The sequence below is a fragment of the Triturus cristatus genome, chromosome 3_2 (assembly GCF_964204655.1).
Source record: "Triturus cristatus chromosome 3_2, aTriCri1.1, whole genome shotgun sequence".
NCBI lineage: Eukaryota > Metazoa > Chordata > Amphibia > Caudata > Salamandridae > Triturus > Triturus cristatus.
In genome coordinates, this window is record NC_140584.1 from 1134981147 (window position 1) to 1134996674 (window position 15528).

At 41.8% G+C, this 15528-nt stretch overlaps 1 protein-coding gene across 1 annotated transcript in view; it reads left to right on the forward strand.

The window, feature by feature from the left end:
* The window catches only part of LOC146859258 (uncharacterized), a 400212-nt gene extending 385564 nt beyond the window's left edge, over positions 1 to 14648 (forward strand). The window contains exons 28-32 of the mRNA XM_085647151.1: positions 2582 to 2695; positions 3883 to 3981; positions 5892 to 5978; positions 7026 to 7136; positions 13789 to 14648. Of these exons, the coding sequence (XP_085503277.1) occupies positions 2582 to 2695; positions 3883 to 3981; positions 5892 to 5978; positions 7026 to 7136; positions 13789 to 14603 (1226 nt within the window). The 3' untranslated portion in view covers positions 14604 to 14648. The remainder of the gene's footprint in view (positions 1 to 2581; positions 2696 to 3882; positions 3982 to 5891; positions 5979 to 7025; positions 7137 to 13788) is intronic.
* The last annotated feature ends 880 nt before the right edge of the window (positions 14649 to 15528 follow it).

The window sequence follows — 15528 nt, forward strand, 5'->3', positions numbered from 1 at the left end:
CCTAGTGATGGCGCTAGAACTGCCCTCCCGCATGAATAGGCCTGTTCATTAGAACAGCTGTTGGTCAGCAGCACCTATCAGCGGTGCAACACTCGCTAGTGCTGCAGGTGCAGTGGCGCCAGTGCCCGCGGGTGTGAATGTCCAGCTGCATCCCGTTCGTGACTGCCCTTTATGGCCCACCAAGAGGCGAAAGGACATATTTAGTTGCATTAAAGCCCACGGCATCCTTGCTGAGCCAGCGGCCGCCAATCCCAACGGTGCCCGAATGGATCCATTCCATGAAAGGTCCGCGTGCCTCAGTCCGGGCCGCCTCAGATGGGACACCTCAGTCACGACTTGAACCCAGTCTCACGGACTGGACCAGAGGCCTCTCGAGAGACCCGCCCGGACTGGGCTAACCCCGATACGGAAAGAGGATGAGTTAACACCCCAAGAAAGGTGCTCGGATTCAACCGGCCTGCACGGAGAGCCGCTCGCCGTCTTCCCAGGCCGGACGAGTCACGGGATTGAATGTCCTCACGTTTCATCAGACTGACTGATGCATTTATTAATCCTGGAGACCTCACCGAGGTGCTGGGGGTTGAGGATGGGGAAACACGTGTGCAGGGCCCCTCTCTCAAGGATTGAGTCATGTCACTGGGAATGAATCATGCCCAGGATTACGCGGGGGCGGGGTGATTATGTACCTAAATGTTGTGTAAATGTTGTGAAATATGAAGGGCAAATTGTTCAACAAGGCAAACGGCAAACTACGAGTCATGTTGTTTGATGTAATGCAAACATGTGGCGTATTATGTGATATTAATAGCTATTTACCATACATCTATACATTGGGAAGACGAGGCATATTCAAAATACACAGACTTTAAAAAATAAAACTATGAACGTTCACCAGACCCTATTCAAAACTGCATTCACAAACAATTTATAATGTTAGCAGTAGTAGCAACCTCGAGTAATGTCAGCATCGTTTGTTTGCACCACTTAGAATCCTCAGAAGTCTGGCGCGAAGCGTATGTAAGAAGTAATATCAAAAACCAATGCCTCACTGTGAGCACTGGACTGAGGAGCGTTTTGTGTGGGCGCTGCTTAATTAATCTAACGTTTGATTAAAGTGAACCTCAGTAAACTAAAATTGAAACATTGCGGTGGTTAGCAACCAATTGCATCCATTAACTCTCGATGCAGTCAAGTGTATTAATTGTATTTCAGATTCAGTTTAATTACATTTGGCTACCTGCCCTTTCCGAGAAGTCAGTGTGCCCTTTAATGTATCTTTACATATAGCGCCACCCAGGGCTCGAGTCGGGGTACCACTATCACGCGGGTGGACGGCGTCCCCCCACTTAATTTACCGGGAGCTCGATAACTGGAGCAAATGGAGCCACACATTCACTCTTTGGCCTCTCTGGGGCGAGATCGGAGCTCATTCAGAACGCTGCTCACACGCTGGCTTCTCTGATGCAATCGCATCTAACGGGGTGAGCGAGGGGAGGCAATGAAACTGATAGTGCAAGCCACCTTTCGTGACGTCACTTCCCTAATGTCATGAGCAATGCCAATAGCTCTAACTTTACCAATGCCGAGACCATTGCATTGTAAATGCTTGTTTTGGTAGTGGGTGAATTCATAGAAAAACGAAAACATATTGGAGGAAACAAAGTCATGGAAAACCCTATTTAAGGAAAGTCATCTCATAACGAAACTCCAAAACATCGGAAATCAATGGAAACGCAGTTAAATCGAAAATGTAAAGGTGCATTTAAATGAAAGTCTAATCGAAACTACAGTACAAACTTACTTAGTGTCATTTGTGATTTATTGAACTTTTAGCAAGGAAGCAATAGTAAAATTTGTGTTTTTAAATAATGGCACTAGAAATAGAATTGAGGAAGAACTTATTGTAAAACCAGCACAAAGGTTAAAGTTCATATGCAGCGCCCGGAATTTTAGAAGACTGTGCATGTACGTCCCCGACAGTTTGCCCTTTAATTTTTTGTGCATTTCCAAACAGCTTTCTCTTTGTAACTTCTCCATCTGCTGTAGATGTACTGTTGTTAACAGTCTACCAGGCTGGGAGTTAATATATTTTACTTCCATTTCTTTTCAGAGTTGTAGGCACTGGAATAGAACACAAAAGATATTTGGGTATATTCTGTTTAATGCAAGGAAAAGGAACACTACATTTAGGGCAGATTTGTGTCAGCAAATTCTTAACTTTACCTTTTGTGTGACTGAGGGAGTGAACAGAAGTCTTGTGATGCTGCTCCCTCTGCTGGCTTACTGTTAGAATGACATTAGCTCTGACCAAAGATCCACATTCTAAACTGCTGCTTCACATGCTCCAGTAAAAAATAGTTTGAAACGGAATAAAAATAGCTTTTTTCGAGAAAAAAAGACATTCCCTCAATAAGTTTCGATAAAACAAACAAACCAATTTTAAAATTCGATAAAAACGTTGTAACAATTCCAATGTAGTTCGAGGAGCATGTTTTCCATTCATTCACATCTAACCTCTTTTTTTACTATATCTGAAACCAGTGCTTTGCATTTGAGAGTGTCTGTTCTGCTTCTCCCACAGGGTATCCCAGAGTGAACACTGACAGTGACTTGAGGATGGAGCAGAGCGTGGCTTTAAGCGTGATGGATCACTATGGTGTGCAAGGAGGCGGGAACGGTGGCCTCGCTGGCTCAGGTTAGTAGCTCTGTGCTGCTGGTTTGTTGTACCCAAGGACAGAATAAGAAATATATCCAGTATTTCGACTTGACCTCTGCGCACTATATCCAACTGGCTGTTGCTATAGAACATCAAAATCTGAAATACATTTCATAATAAACAGTTTTTGGGACCAAAGTGTTCAAAACATATAACTTAATAGACAATGTTTGTCGATCGTTCTTTTTTTGCAAATTTTATTGAATTCAAGAGTGCTTGTCTTGAAGCATAATTTCTTTGCATTTATACATTAGTGTCCATTAAATCCTTTCGAACATGCCCAATGCATTTCGGGCCCCATCGGCCCTTCCTCAGGGGGTATAATCTGCAAATTATATAAACAAAATAGAACTTTTTAAGCGTGTGCAGGGGAACAATAAAGATTCCAATTCAATTCTTATTTGGTGAATACAGTGAAACATTGTAAGTCGACTCAACAGTTCATCTTTCAAACCAACAGAATATGTACTTTTCATGGTTAAACAATTTAATTGTTCGTGATTATAAAAAACAATAGGTGTCCCAACACCTTTGTTTCGCAAACACCCCGTGAGTGTGATTTCCGTGATAACGGCGCACTCATTGATAATTACAGCGTTACGCTCAGGTTACCATGCAAATTACCTGAAACTGGTTCTCACCAAAATGTTTATCTGCAAACCAATGAATTTAATACTCGTAACTTATGCCTCTGATGAACACCTAAAACGGACAGAAAAACGCCATAAGTCTCCTTGCCTCGAAATGAAATGCAACATTACAGGTCCGAAAAACTAACTCCTAGTTACCTTAAAATACTGCAGAGAATGCTCTCGATGGTAAACTTCATCAACCAGACCTAGTTTAATCCTAGTTCGGTTTTGTCAAAGATTTGAACCACCATGCACCAAACCTACCGACTTATGCTCATGAGCGTAACAAAAAAGCAAAAGAGGACTATTCTCAGCAAGACTGAACCTGCGAAGCCAGAAAATAACCTAGTGGTGAATATATCGACTGTTCAACTCAATTCTAAGCAAGTTCAACTTTTAAACAAAGGATAAGGTTATGTAAAAGAGTCTGGAAGCAGTAGAACTGAAAGATCTGCCCCCCATTCGAGCTTATATTGACCCCCTTACTCCTACAGTGCTATACTTATTGCTGTTTATTTCTAACACGAAATCCAGATACTGTAGCTGCTCCATTCTGTACCAAAGAAGAGAGGGCTAGCTATTTCCTTCAGCACCGTGGGCCTGAGCAGAAGGAAAGCATCACTAGTGAAACAAGTGAGCATTTAATTATTTTATTAAGAAGTAAACATTTTGCTTCACGGTACCTCACCTCACAGTATTGCTACCTTTCTGTTCATAATTAAGGCTCCCTGTTTTCCGTTTTTACTGATTTTTGCAGACAAATACAGACAGAAAAACATTTATTTTGTTCTCTGTATTTATTTTTTTATTGTGGAAAAAAAATTGATATTGGGTTGCTTTTTGAGTGATTCAAAATACTCTCTGCCCTGACTGCCAGACCAATAGCTGTGTGTATTGATAGGTAAGGGGGGTTAAAAAAGAAAGGAAGTTTAGTGAAGAGGCTTCAACAGCAGAAGACCTGCACAAGGATGTTACTGAAATTTGCATATTTTCATATAAGTGTATTGATTTATATTCTGCTGGTATTCATATCACTGAAACCATGCAGGCATTCAAGCATGAGTGCATTTTTTTTGTTAAATAAATGTGTAAATATACAAGTTTCTGCTTATTTTTTTCACAAAACCCAAAGAAAATATAGATAAATACAGATAAAAGTAGCAAAAATAAATATGGATAAATACAGAAGGAAAAGGGGAAAAAAACATAACCGGGAGCCCTATTTATTATTAGGGCAGTCTCAGATGTAGGCAGCCTGCTGTTATACTGTTGGGCCTCGAACTACATTGGAATTGTTACAACGTTTTTATCGAATTTTAACATTGGTTTGTTTGTTTTCCTCTCAGTTACCTGCATCATATAATGTGTTCTTGTTTCTGTAATGTTTTTGGATGTTGCTACCTGAATCTCCTGGCCTTGATCTTTACTTTTGACGTTTCAAATTGGTTTCATCTCTGCTGCACAAGTTCTCTGAGTTTATAGATGGCTCTGGTCATTATGAAATTGGGAAAAGTAGAGCTATGGGCAATTTTGGGATCCCTTTGTGAGATTTCTGACAACTTGAACTCAAGTAGGCACATGTACAGTTCCTTGGTGATTGGTGCCAAGAACACAATTAAATATGGATAGATACCCTTTTAATGGCTTCCTCTGCTGCCGTCCTGCTCTGGATTTTTGTGATCATCTTTCTGTTAAAATTCGGCAAACACTACACTTGCAGTCGTTGACCAGAATTGTTGACCATTCAGCTGCACAATCGGCATGACAGCGTTGTGGTTCCAGTCTATTTAAGAGGGAGCAGTTGTAGTTGAATATGAATGTTGCTTATGATCATGTCCGCATCGTACTGCACCATTGCAGGGTTTATAGTAGGAGACATGGCTTGCTAGGCTGTTAAAGTGTGTGTTCCTCCCAATTTCTTTGTTTGTATAGCACTGAAAAGACCAGGGACTAACAATGACTGGTGAAGAACATCCCATCGAGATGGCTTCGCTTACCTTAGGCTCTTGCAGGTCACTATCCATGTATTTGTTGCCAATCATAGGGGGACACAAAATCTGACCTGGCATATTAATATGCGGTAGACAGATTGTTCTGAAACACCCTACAAATGGTGATTTTGTGAACAGACCTAATAGTACATTGACATTTGTACATTTGCATTACACTGTTAGGTAGAAGGAAGATTAGGTGCAAAAAAGCGTTGCGGCACGGCACTAGTGCACCAGGACAAAAATGGCGGTCCTACTTCAATGTCCTGCTTGTCTCTGTATCGTTCAACTTCGAGCTTTAAATGAAGAATCACGGTGTGGTCCTAGTCTGTGTGGTGCACTGTTCTGCTCCGTAATGTATTGTGTTCATTCTCTCCTCCGATTACCTAGAAGATAACCTCCCGATATTCCTCTGTTCCATATTAACCTTGGATCTCTAACCTTCTCTTTCTCAGTGGATTCGTGTTAGAGTTCCTATTTGGATCTGACATGATGTTATGTTATTAACTAAATAAAATACCCTCAGAAATGTGATTATTATCTTGTCCTCAGGGATTCCTTTTTCCAGCATTGAGGGAGAGCCACCTTTAATGAATTACTATGATACAGAAGAAGACCGTGATATCTGTTTCAACTCAAGTAAGTGAAAAAGGCATTTCAGTGTCACGACAGGGACTGCACCGGGCAGGACACTTCCATCATTGTGATTCATGTAAACCTTCCTAAAATACTGAATTGCTGAGTGCAGTGAGTGAATAGCCCTGTAAGTGCTTGCTTAGGTTGCACATGGTCTAGAATTGATCAAATATGTGGAGCGGACAGTGAGAATTGGTAATTTGATGAATGATCTGTTACTAAGCGGGTCTGGGCTTAAATAAGTAGCACCTGCCTCTAAAATGCCTCCGTCTCAACTCAATGTTTCAATTTTTACTGTACATTGCTGACTTCTGAGTGAGAGCTACCTTATCTGATGGCACTTCTTGTGTACACGCACCCGAATTGTAACATTCTCTGCAGAGATCAGTTGGTGACCGTGTTCTGAGCTCACTTAAGACTTCTATTACTTGCAATGGGCATAGAGTCGTGTATGTGCTCAGCTAATGTGCGATTGTTCTTAAAGCGGTATATTTTTGCCTCCCTTGATACACTGCTGATGGCGGACAGTGACCATCCCCATCTGAGGTTGGATAGTTCAGATGTTTGCATCAATTAATAGATTGTCGCACAGATAGTTAGGTAACCTGTGTGAGCGTTCATAAGCAGTATCCGCTCCTCAGTTGGTATATTGCTTGTGTGAAATAGTGCATAGAACCACCAAATGTCCCTTGGTGCTGAGTACTGATATTGTGCAGTAGATTGCATTGTCCTAGCTCAAAAAGGACGTATATGCTCCTGCGTGGGCACATTATTGAAATGAGAGTGTAAGCCTGATAAACTGAAGCGATGTGTTGTATGAACCTCGTCTTCGGTTGTATAATTTATTGTGTAGCCCTCATTTCCTATTCACGTCCATTCTCAGTTTGAAGTACTGCAGTCAGCAAGAATGACCTCTATTAAGGAACTCATTGCACCTTTCAGAGAGTACAATACCTTGCTAGTACGGCGTGCACTATGTTCTGGATTGTGGTTGGGATTTCCTTTTCCTGTGAAACATATATTTAAAGTTCGAACATTGTCTTATCACAGGACCTGACGTTAACACCAGAGGTGCATCACTGGGCATTAATGAAGATGGAAAGACCTATCCAATGGAAATCCAGAACTATGAGCAAAAGGAAATCCGAACTAGTGGTGCAGGCAAGTAAACTATGCATAGCCTTTCAGTATCGCAGTACCATCTCTCATTTATGGACTAATATCTCTTTACGTAATGTGGTTCATTAGCTATTGTTTGCATGAGCCAAAAATGTAAAGTCTGAGAGCAGTAAAACTTGGTAAAAACTCATCCTCAGGAACATCAATGCTTTAGATCCAGCCTGCACACCTCTCTCGGAGGCTTTCACCCCAGAATCAAGATGGAAGCAAAGATGTGGGTGTACAAGTTTTACTACTAGACACACTAGAGATCTAGGGAAGTTGTCAAGCCTCCTGTCTATGACATATGTGCAGCCTTTTTTTTAGGAGGGGTATATTAGATTCACCATTAAAATACTCCTGTGCCAGAACAAGATGATGATTTGTGCAATTTATGATGACCAATTTTATTACCTTTTGTTTGGCTGCATAATGTCTTGGGGGTAGGGGGTGGATATGATCCGCACAGCATTCTGAAATAGTATAGGGTATATTTCTGCAAGTGGTATTGCAGTGTTACAGACTGCACTACAGAGATTAGTCTTCAGAGGTTCCAGATGCCACCTCGGGTTCCGCAAGGCGCTGAGAGTAGCTGACAAACAGGCTGGCCACTGAGCATCTGGGTGTGGACTGGGTTGGTAGCCAGGGTTTTTTAAAAAATATTTTATTTATTGACATTTTCAAACAAATAGTTACATTACATTTCAACAGGCCAGTTCACAATAGACCAATATAGGAGCACCTATATGCATAGTCATTGCAGTATACAATTCTAATGATAGCATACACCATATCTGCCCTCCACTAGCAGAAGGATTTACATGTATTAATAATTTATGTATTCGCACAAATCAGCAGGTCTCAACAAAAGAATAATAGTGCTGCACATATCCCCCCCGGAGAAGGCATAGACTACATTTGTACATCATACTTCTTTAACCACAGGTCTGATATATTATCGCAGGTAACCAAGTTCTGGAGGTAAGTATGGGGTATTAGCACATCATGCCCGTGGTGCAGTCTGAGTGTCCTCCATGTCTGCTACTTCAGTCGATGACTGTGAACCTTGGATCCAAGTTAAAAACGGTTCCCATATATTACGGGGGCTGGAAGAGGGTGGCATTAGTTCCCAGAATGTGCTCAATTGCGTGTATCCGTATGTGAGGTCTCTAACCCACTCTTTAATGGAGGGTACCCGGCTTCTGCCCCAATGAATTGCGACCTGTCTCTTTGCAAACAGTTGGAGGAGGGCATGCAACTTACGCAACTTGGGCGGTGTGTCTTTAACATACCCCAGTAGGCCAAGCGCAGGGGATGGGGCCAGTGATACCCCTAGAATGTTGTTCACTTACTCAAAAACCAGAAGCCAGAACTCGGCTATTTTGGGACGGTTTCATGCAATGTGTAAGCACGTAGCCGGGCGTAGCCACATCGCCAGCAGTTGTCATCATCTCGTATACCCATGCGGTAGGTTGGTAGCCAGGGTTCACAGAATTTGTGCTACACTATTTGTGGCTATCAATATTCATTTGAAGAATATAATCTTGCGGCTGCAATTCTACAGAGGGACCACCATACACGAGTACTCAACTCCTTATTTATCTAAACATATCTCTTCCACTCAAGGGGATGAAGGGGGCCAGTAAGACACATTAAACACATTTTATCAGAGTGAGCAGCAGACAAGCTTCACACTTTAGAGCATAGGTAAAAATGCCTGTATCTCACAAAAAGCAGTTGTCACAATCCATTAGTTGTGCCTTGGCCTGATTAAGGGAGCAGTACCCATGTTTAAAAGAGTTGAAATGAACTGAAATGAAAAAAGGATTTATAAAGCGCTCTTAACCCGCTGGTATCAAGGCACTGCACATAAGGTATTTGAATGCCCTATCTGGGATCCCTCATTAAGGAAAAGGAATGAAACCACCCTAAGCTACAAAAAAAAGAAAAAGAAAAAAAGAAAGAACAACTAATTTAATCACTTCCAAAAATGCAAGCCTACGACGTGAAAAGCCAGGTTTTTAACTGTTTTCGCAAGGCGACAAAGAAGCCAGTCTCAGCAATCTATTTCAGCAAAAGGTTCCATAGTTTCGCAGCTGCCACAGGGAAGGAGGGGGCACCCCATCTTGCCTTTCGAAATTTAGAGACTACAGCTATCTTTCCAGAGTCTGATCTCAAATGCCTGGTCGGCCTGTACCAATGAAAAGTGGACCTGATTACCAATGCTCCCTTATCATGAAGCGCAGGATGCGGTATCTTAAGTGCCTTGATCACACTCTTTCTAATTGGCAGCCATTGAAGATTCTGAAGACCTTTCACGGAAAGACATTTCGGGATCCTGAGGCGCGCACCCACATTTTGCACCGTATGAAGTTAGTTGAGCAAGTAGATATTCATATTCAGATACATGGCGGTACAAAAATCTAGACGCGAGGTGTTCAGTGTGATAGCCACTGCTTTACAAAGTTCCTCAGCAATAAAAGGAAACTTTTTCTTGAGGACCTGAATTATAAAAAAGCAGCTGGTGGTGGTGCAATTTACCTGTAGGTTGAAATTAAGAGAAGTATCCCATTTTATACCAAGGTTTTTACAAGAATCCACCGGGGAGGGGCCCACATGGCTCCGGCTACCTAAACTCTGACCGGACAGAATGCTGGGCCCCAAAGACCATCACTTCGGTCTTGTCAGCATTTAGTTTAAAGGAGTTCTTTTTCATCCAGCGGCTCACCTCCGTCATGCAGTGTTTTAAACTTTCAGCTATTTAAGAAAGATTATCAGCGAAGGGCACAATGATTTGAGTATTGTCGGTGTATGACAGAACATGGAAACCAAAAAATCTCACCATGGGTGCCAATGGCACAACATATACCTTTTAAAAAGTGGGGCTAAGCATGTAGCTCTGTGGTACTTCACAAGGGAGACTGAAATCCTTAGCTTAAACTGACCGCTCTGACGTCTCTTAGCCAGAAAGGATCGAAGCAATTTCAACGTCTTGTCAACCACCCCTACTTGCTGTAGCCGCCTAACCATATGTGATGGAGAGATGGTGTCAAAGGTTGCTGGCCAGTGCAGTAGGGCTAAAACGTCAGTCCCACCCTGGTCCACCTTCATTTTCATTGCATCAGTGGCGGCAATGAGAGATGACTCCATACTATGGCCACTTCTGAATCTAGGAGATCATAGTCAGTAATAAACTTGACTAGCATGTTATTCAGGTGTTTCTCAAGTATTTTTGCAGGAGTGGGCAGGCAAGAGATAGGACGGTAATTCTTCAATTTGTCCAGATTTATGTTAGGCTTTTTGGGGAGTGTGATAACGATAGCTTCCTTCCATCCCTCGGGGAAAACGCCATGTCTCAACACTTGACTACAAATCTTTTCCAAGAATGCAGGTACAGGATCAGGAGCCAACTGCAGAACTTTAAGGAGTGTGGGTCAATGGTAAAACCTTATTTAATCCCCAAAAGGGTTTCTTTGACCCAAAGCGCTGACGTAGATGGAAACGACAACAGCTGAGGAGTACCACCAAGTATATCTTGACTGAAACCATCCTCCACATGGGTCGTGACTTAGTTAAATTCAACATTAACGTTGAGAGTCTTATCCCTGAAACACGTAGCCAGACTGTCAGAGAAAGCTTGTGAGACATTGGTCTTTTGCTTACTGGGGGGATTAGATAAATTCCTAACCACTTTAAAAGCTCCTTAGTAGAGTTTTTTCCTAAAGTGATTTGAGCTGTAAAGTAAGTAAAGTTATCTTTGAAAATCGCTACCTTGTATGTGACAGGAAGGGTTTTAGGCTTGTCCTTCTCCTTAATATCTAGTTTGGTGTGCCATTTCCTCTCCTGCCTAAGCTCTCTTAATTCCTCCGAGAACCATGGGGCAGACTCTTTTCTCTTTTTTGGGACCTCTCAGCCTTATAGGAGCTATCTTATCCAAGGCTGCCTAGAGCCGCCTAGAGACCGCTTTATCCGGGGATTCTAAGTGAATGTCAATTTCACTTGCAGATGAACTGGGGGCTGAATGAAATTCATCTGGATTAATTTTATTTCAATTTCTTTTGGCGTGATGCCCCTTCTTTAGCAGTTTTGGGCTAACACCCAGTTGTGGAAAAGAGAGAGTGAAACTAACCATGTAATGGTCCATCCAACTCAAAGGGAGCGTATCTTTTACATGGAGGCTGGTGGAGTTCCACTTTGAGTGGGCCCCACCAGTTCAAAATCTTGAAATCTGGTTGGATCCAACTGAAAACCATATAGAGCACTTGCCTAAGACTCGTGATATGGGTCACCAGGACAAGGAAATACTGGGTCTACCTGAATGATGAAATTAGCAGGACAGCACATGGCTACCGTGCTACGGTCTTTTCACCATACACTGTTCCTTGTGAAATTGCATTACTATTATGGTCCTTTAAAGCAAATAATTTAATTTAAATTTTTAGCCTCCAACGCAGTTTTCCCATTTTCCATTTTGCAGTCACAGTTGTTTCCTGTGTAGTTCTCTGGATGACTATAGTTGTTTCAAAGAAGCTGAGAGGTCCATGTGCTAAGGAGGAACACCGTGTACATTCTGTGGGGCATTTTAAAGGTTTTATATTTGGGGATCCTTCACAGATTGAAAAAATAGGTCCTTCCAGTACATGACTGTAGATAGTTAGGTTTATTTGTTGATGCTCAGTTTGGCAAACATAAATCAAAGTGAGAAGCCACTGCTGGAAGAAGGAAAATGTAGAGTGCAGAAAGTCGAATCGTAAGTCTCTTGTGAATTTTTAGCAGGTATGATTCAGTTCTGAGGACCTCAATAAAAACAAATGTCAAGGATCTGGTGGGAAAGTTTGATTCTGAGCACTCAGTGTCCATTAGGTTTGTAATTTGGGACAGCCAAATAATTTGATACTTTAGCAGCACAATGTAGATTGAAATTGTTCATTCAAGGCTCCACATCCTACTAAAGTCACTATTAACTTGAAAGTGACGTGAAGGCTTGTGTGGGCATGTCTAACCTACATTTCCCTTTTGATAGAGAATAGCACATAACGTGTTAATTGGTGGTACATTGGCAGAACTGTGTGTCATTGGCATAGGAGTAATATTTGAAGTTACGCATTGTCAGAACTGTGTGTCATTGGTGGAATCCAACACTAGTGTCTCAGAGGTGGACAGAGGTCGGATATAAAAGTAACAAAACTAATGACGCTGTTGCTGTGTGTATGAAGTTGTCTTTTCTGATATTTTTGTGAAGTTAACAGAATGTCCCTAATTGTCACCTCGAGGGTTATTTTTTAAGAATACTTTTTTAAGAATCTCTTCCTTGAAGGCTGGTGGCCAGTTGCTTCTTTTGTTTTTTTGCTTCTTTGAATTCAGCCTTTGAATACGCAAATATAGGGAGTCTATTAGGATGGCGGTCAGAAAATCACTCCGACCGCCATGGTAGCGAGAAAACACCGCCCGCTAGGACCGCGACATAACGGACGGTCCAATTAGTATGCTCCGCAGCTGAAATCCGACCACGGCGGTGCCAGCAGCACCGCCATGATGTCCAGAAAAGCATGGCTAGCATATCCCTGCACTGCGTGGCAGGCACTCCACAGTGCCTGAAACCTGGTACAGGGAGATGTAGGTGGGTACCCCCCCAGTACACCCAAACCCCCCCCAAACACATTGGGGGCCCGCAATGGGCCCCTGGTGACATTCTCTGCATGCCTTTCCATGGGAGTTCCACCATCGCGGAAAGGCTGGCTACCGCCAGCATCATAATCATGCCAGCATAGCCTGAACCTGCACCGGCCCCATTTTAGCGGTCCAGCTCCGCACGCTTGCCTGGCTACCGGTGGAAAAGTAACTGGTGAAAAATCTCACCGCCGCGGTCGTCACCACCATGCTAATGGGACCGGCTGTTTTCTGGGTTGCGATCGCGGGCGGATGACTGACGCCGGCCCAGGCGGCGGCCATCCGACTGCCATCTTAATAGACCCCATAGTTATATGTAGAAACCAAGAAGAAGTGATATATAGAAATAAACATTGAAAAATAGATGTTGGCATATCAAAATAATGCAAACATTGTTGGAAGACCTTAAAATATTTCAACAAAAAACATTAGGGCAGTGACCTGTTGGAAAAGTATGTGCTTTCCAATCGAAAACATGCTAGAAGTTTGTTCCAGAGAGTATGAAAACAACATTTACTTAAATTATGCTTTTTAATGCTGAGTATTTTAGAATCTGTATGGATATGTGTTTGTCTAAGAGGGAGAAACCTGAAATGCATGTATGAAGGACATCATCTGATCTTGCTTATCCACAAACTAACCTGAAATGTTTTATCCTCTGATCTTGCTTATCCATAAACTAAACTGAAATATTGTTGGCCGTCTTGTAGTGAAAGATCAAGATATAAATCTTATGGTTCTTTTAAAATGGTTCTGCTTAAACTGAAGTCCTTGTAGGTGTAGACTTAGTACAATGTGGTAAAGAGAATCCATGCAGCAGGGTAGTGAACAAGAAACACTGGCTTTTGATAATTCAGGTGTGAATACTGAAAACATTATACAAACATAATACAACATACTTGAATGCTACTAACAAATATGTCCCTTTCTCATGACTGCTCTTGTAAGAAAAAATAATGATATGCCTTTTGTTTTAATTCAACAGGTGACCGAGCTACAAAAAGAAAAAGTAAAGTTGGAGATAGTGGCAAATACACTGTTAAGACCATTCAAAGTAAAGCCTCATCAGAAAACGTTGAAGTAAATATGCTCCCCAAACCAGAGATCGAGACAAACTCGGCAAGCCAGCTGTGGTCAGAAAGTAATCCGAAAAATGAGCAAGAAAAAAGTACTCTACAAGAAAGCAGTTTAAAAGACAACACAAATTCCAGCATTCACAAAGGAGCCAGTAGCTCAGACAAATATAATGAGCATGAGAGTAGTTTGTGCAATGCTAAGACATCCGTAGATGAAGTTAACCCACAGCAAACCTGGGAACCACATATGTTTGCTGAATTTGAGAAACATTTCAGACAGAATGTTAGTCTCACGGAGCACCAGCGAACACAAACTGAGTCATCCCTTCAAGAAAGTTATTTTCAATGTGCAGAATGTGATAAAACTTTCAGTCAAAAAGGGCATCTTATTTGTCATCAGAGAACTCATTCTGGAGAGAAGCCATATCACTGTACTGAATGTGATAAAAGCTTTAGTCTCAAGCACCATCTTGTGGGACATCAGAGAACACATTCAGGAGAGCGGCCATATCAGTGTACCAAATGTACAAAAACCTTCAGTTGGAAGGACAGTCTTCGTAGACATCAAAGAATACATACTGGAGAGAGACCTTATCAGTGTATAAAGTGTAACAGAAGTTTCACTCGGAAGGAAGGCCTTATTAAACACCAGAGGGCACATACAGGGTGGGTAGGTGTGAATCAATTTGGATATCACACTTGGGAAAACCTACCTCAAGACTAAATGCATGATCCAACCTTCAATAAATTTACAAAATCTTTTTCTTCACTATTGGTATATTTCTACTAATATTTCCGATTCTTTGTCTCCTTATACAATTTTTTCTTGTGTAAGTGTTGGAATCGTACAACATACTTGAAATAAAAATGCTCAGTGGCTGGGCAAAAGCCATTATGAAGTAGATATTCAATACGAGAATAAGTTAGCAGCCATGCTCTTAAGATTACAAGCATGGGTTTCTCTGCATAATGGATGGATTGATTACTCACTGTTAATCTTCAGTACTCAAAATTTACTAAGTGAGGTGAGTATCCTTCACCATCCTTCCCCAAAAATCTTTCCGCCCTCAAGGTGTCATTATGAACTCCATTGCTCTGTTATGAACGTGATCAGCCATACAGTTTGTCGTTTAATTTACCTAAGAGCTGGGAGGGAAGGGAAGGATTGTGGCAAGGTAGATGTAGACTTGTAGTAAAGATTACTATCCTTGACAGACAGTCTAAGGGGACTACAACCACACTAACACATTCATCCTCTGACTTTAGGTTGCATCCCTTTTCAGTGAATAGCTCCAGAGGCCAATACACCCCATCACCAATGTATAATAATTTTCAAATGCTTGTGGAGAAGCTGAATTGTCATCCTAATAAATGTTCTTGTTTTACAGTTGCTAATTTTCTGTAGCCATACTCTGTGGTTCTGTACAGAAGTTGAAAGGTAAATACCACACTGACAAATAAGCTTTAGAAGTTCAAAGGGGATTCCCCAATTAAAGATTGAAAGAAATAGTGTATTACCCCTAGCAGCAGAACCTAAGGACGCAAATAATGCATCAGATCACCATACTTAGACTATACAAACCAAGTGGGCCTGGTGTATTTATAGTCTGCAGATGGTGCTCGGCTGAAAACCAAGCATCGGAGTAGAC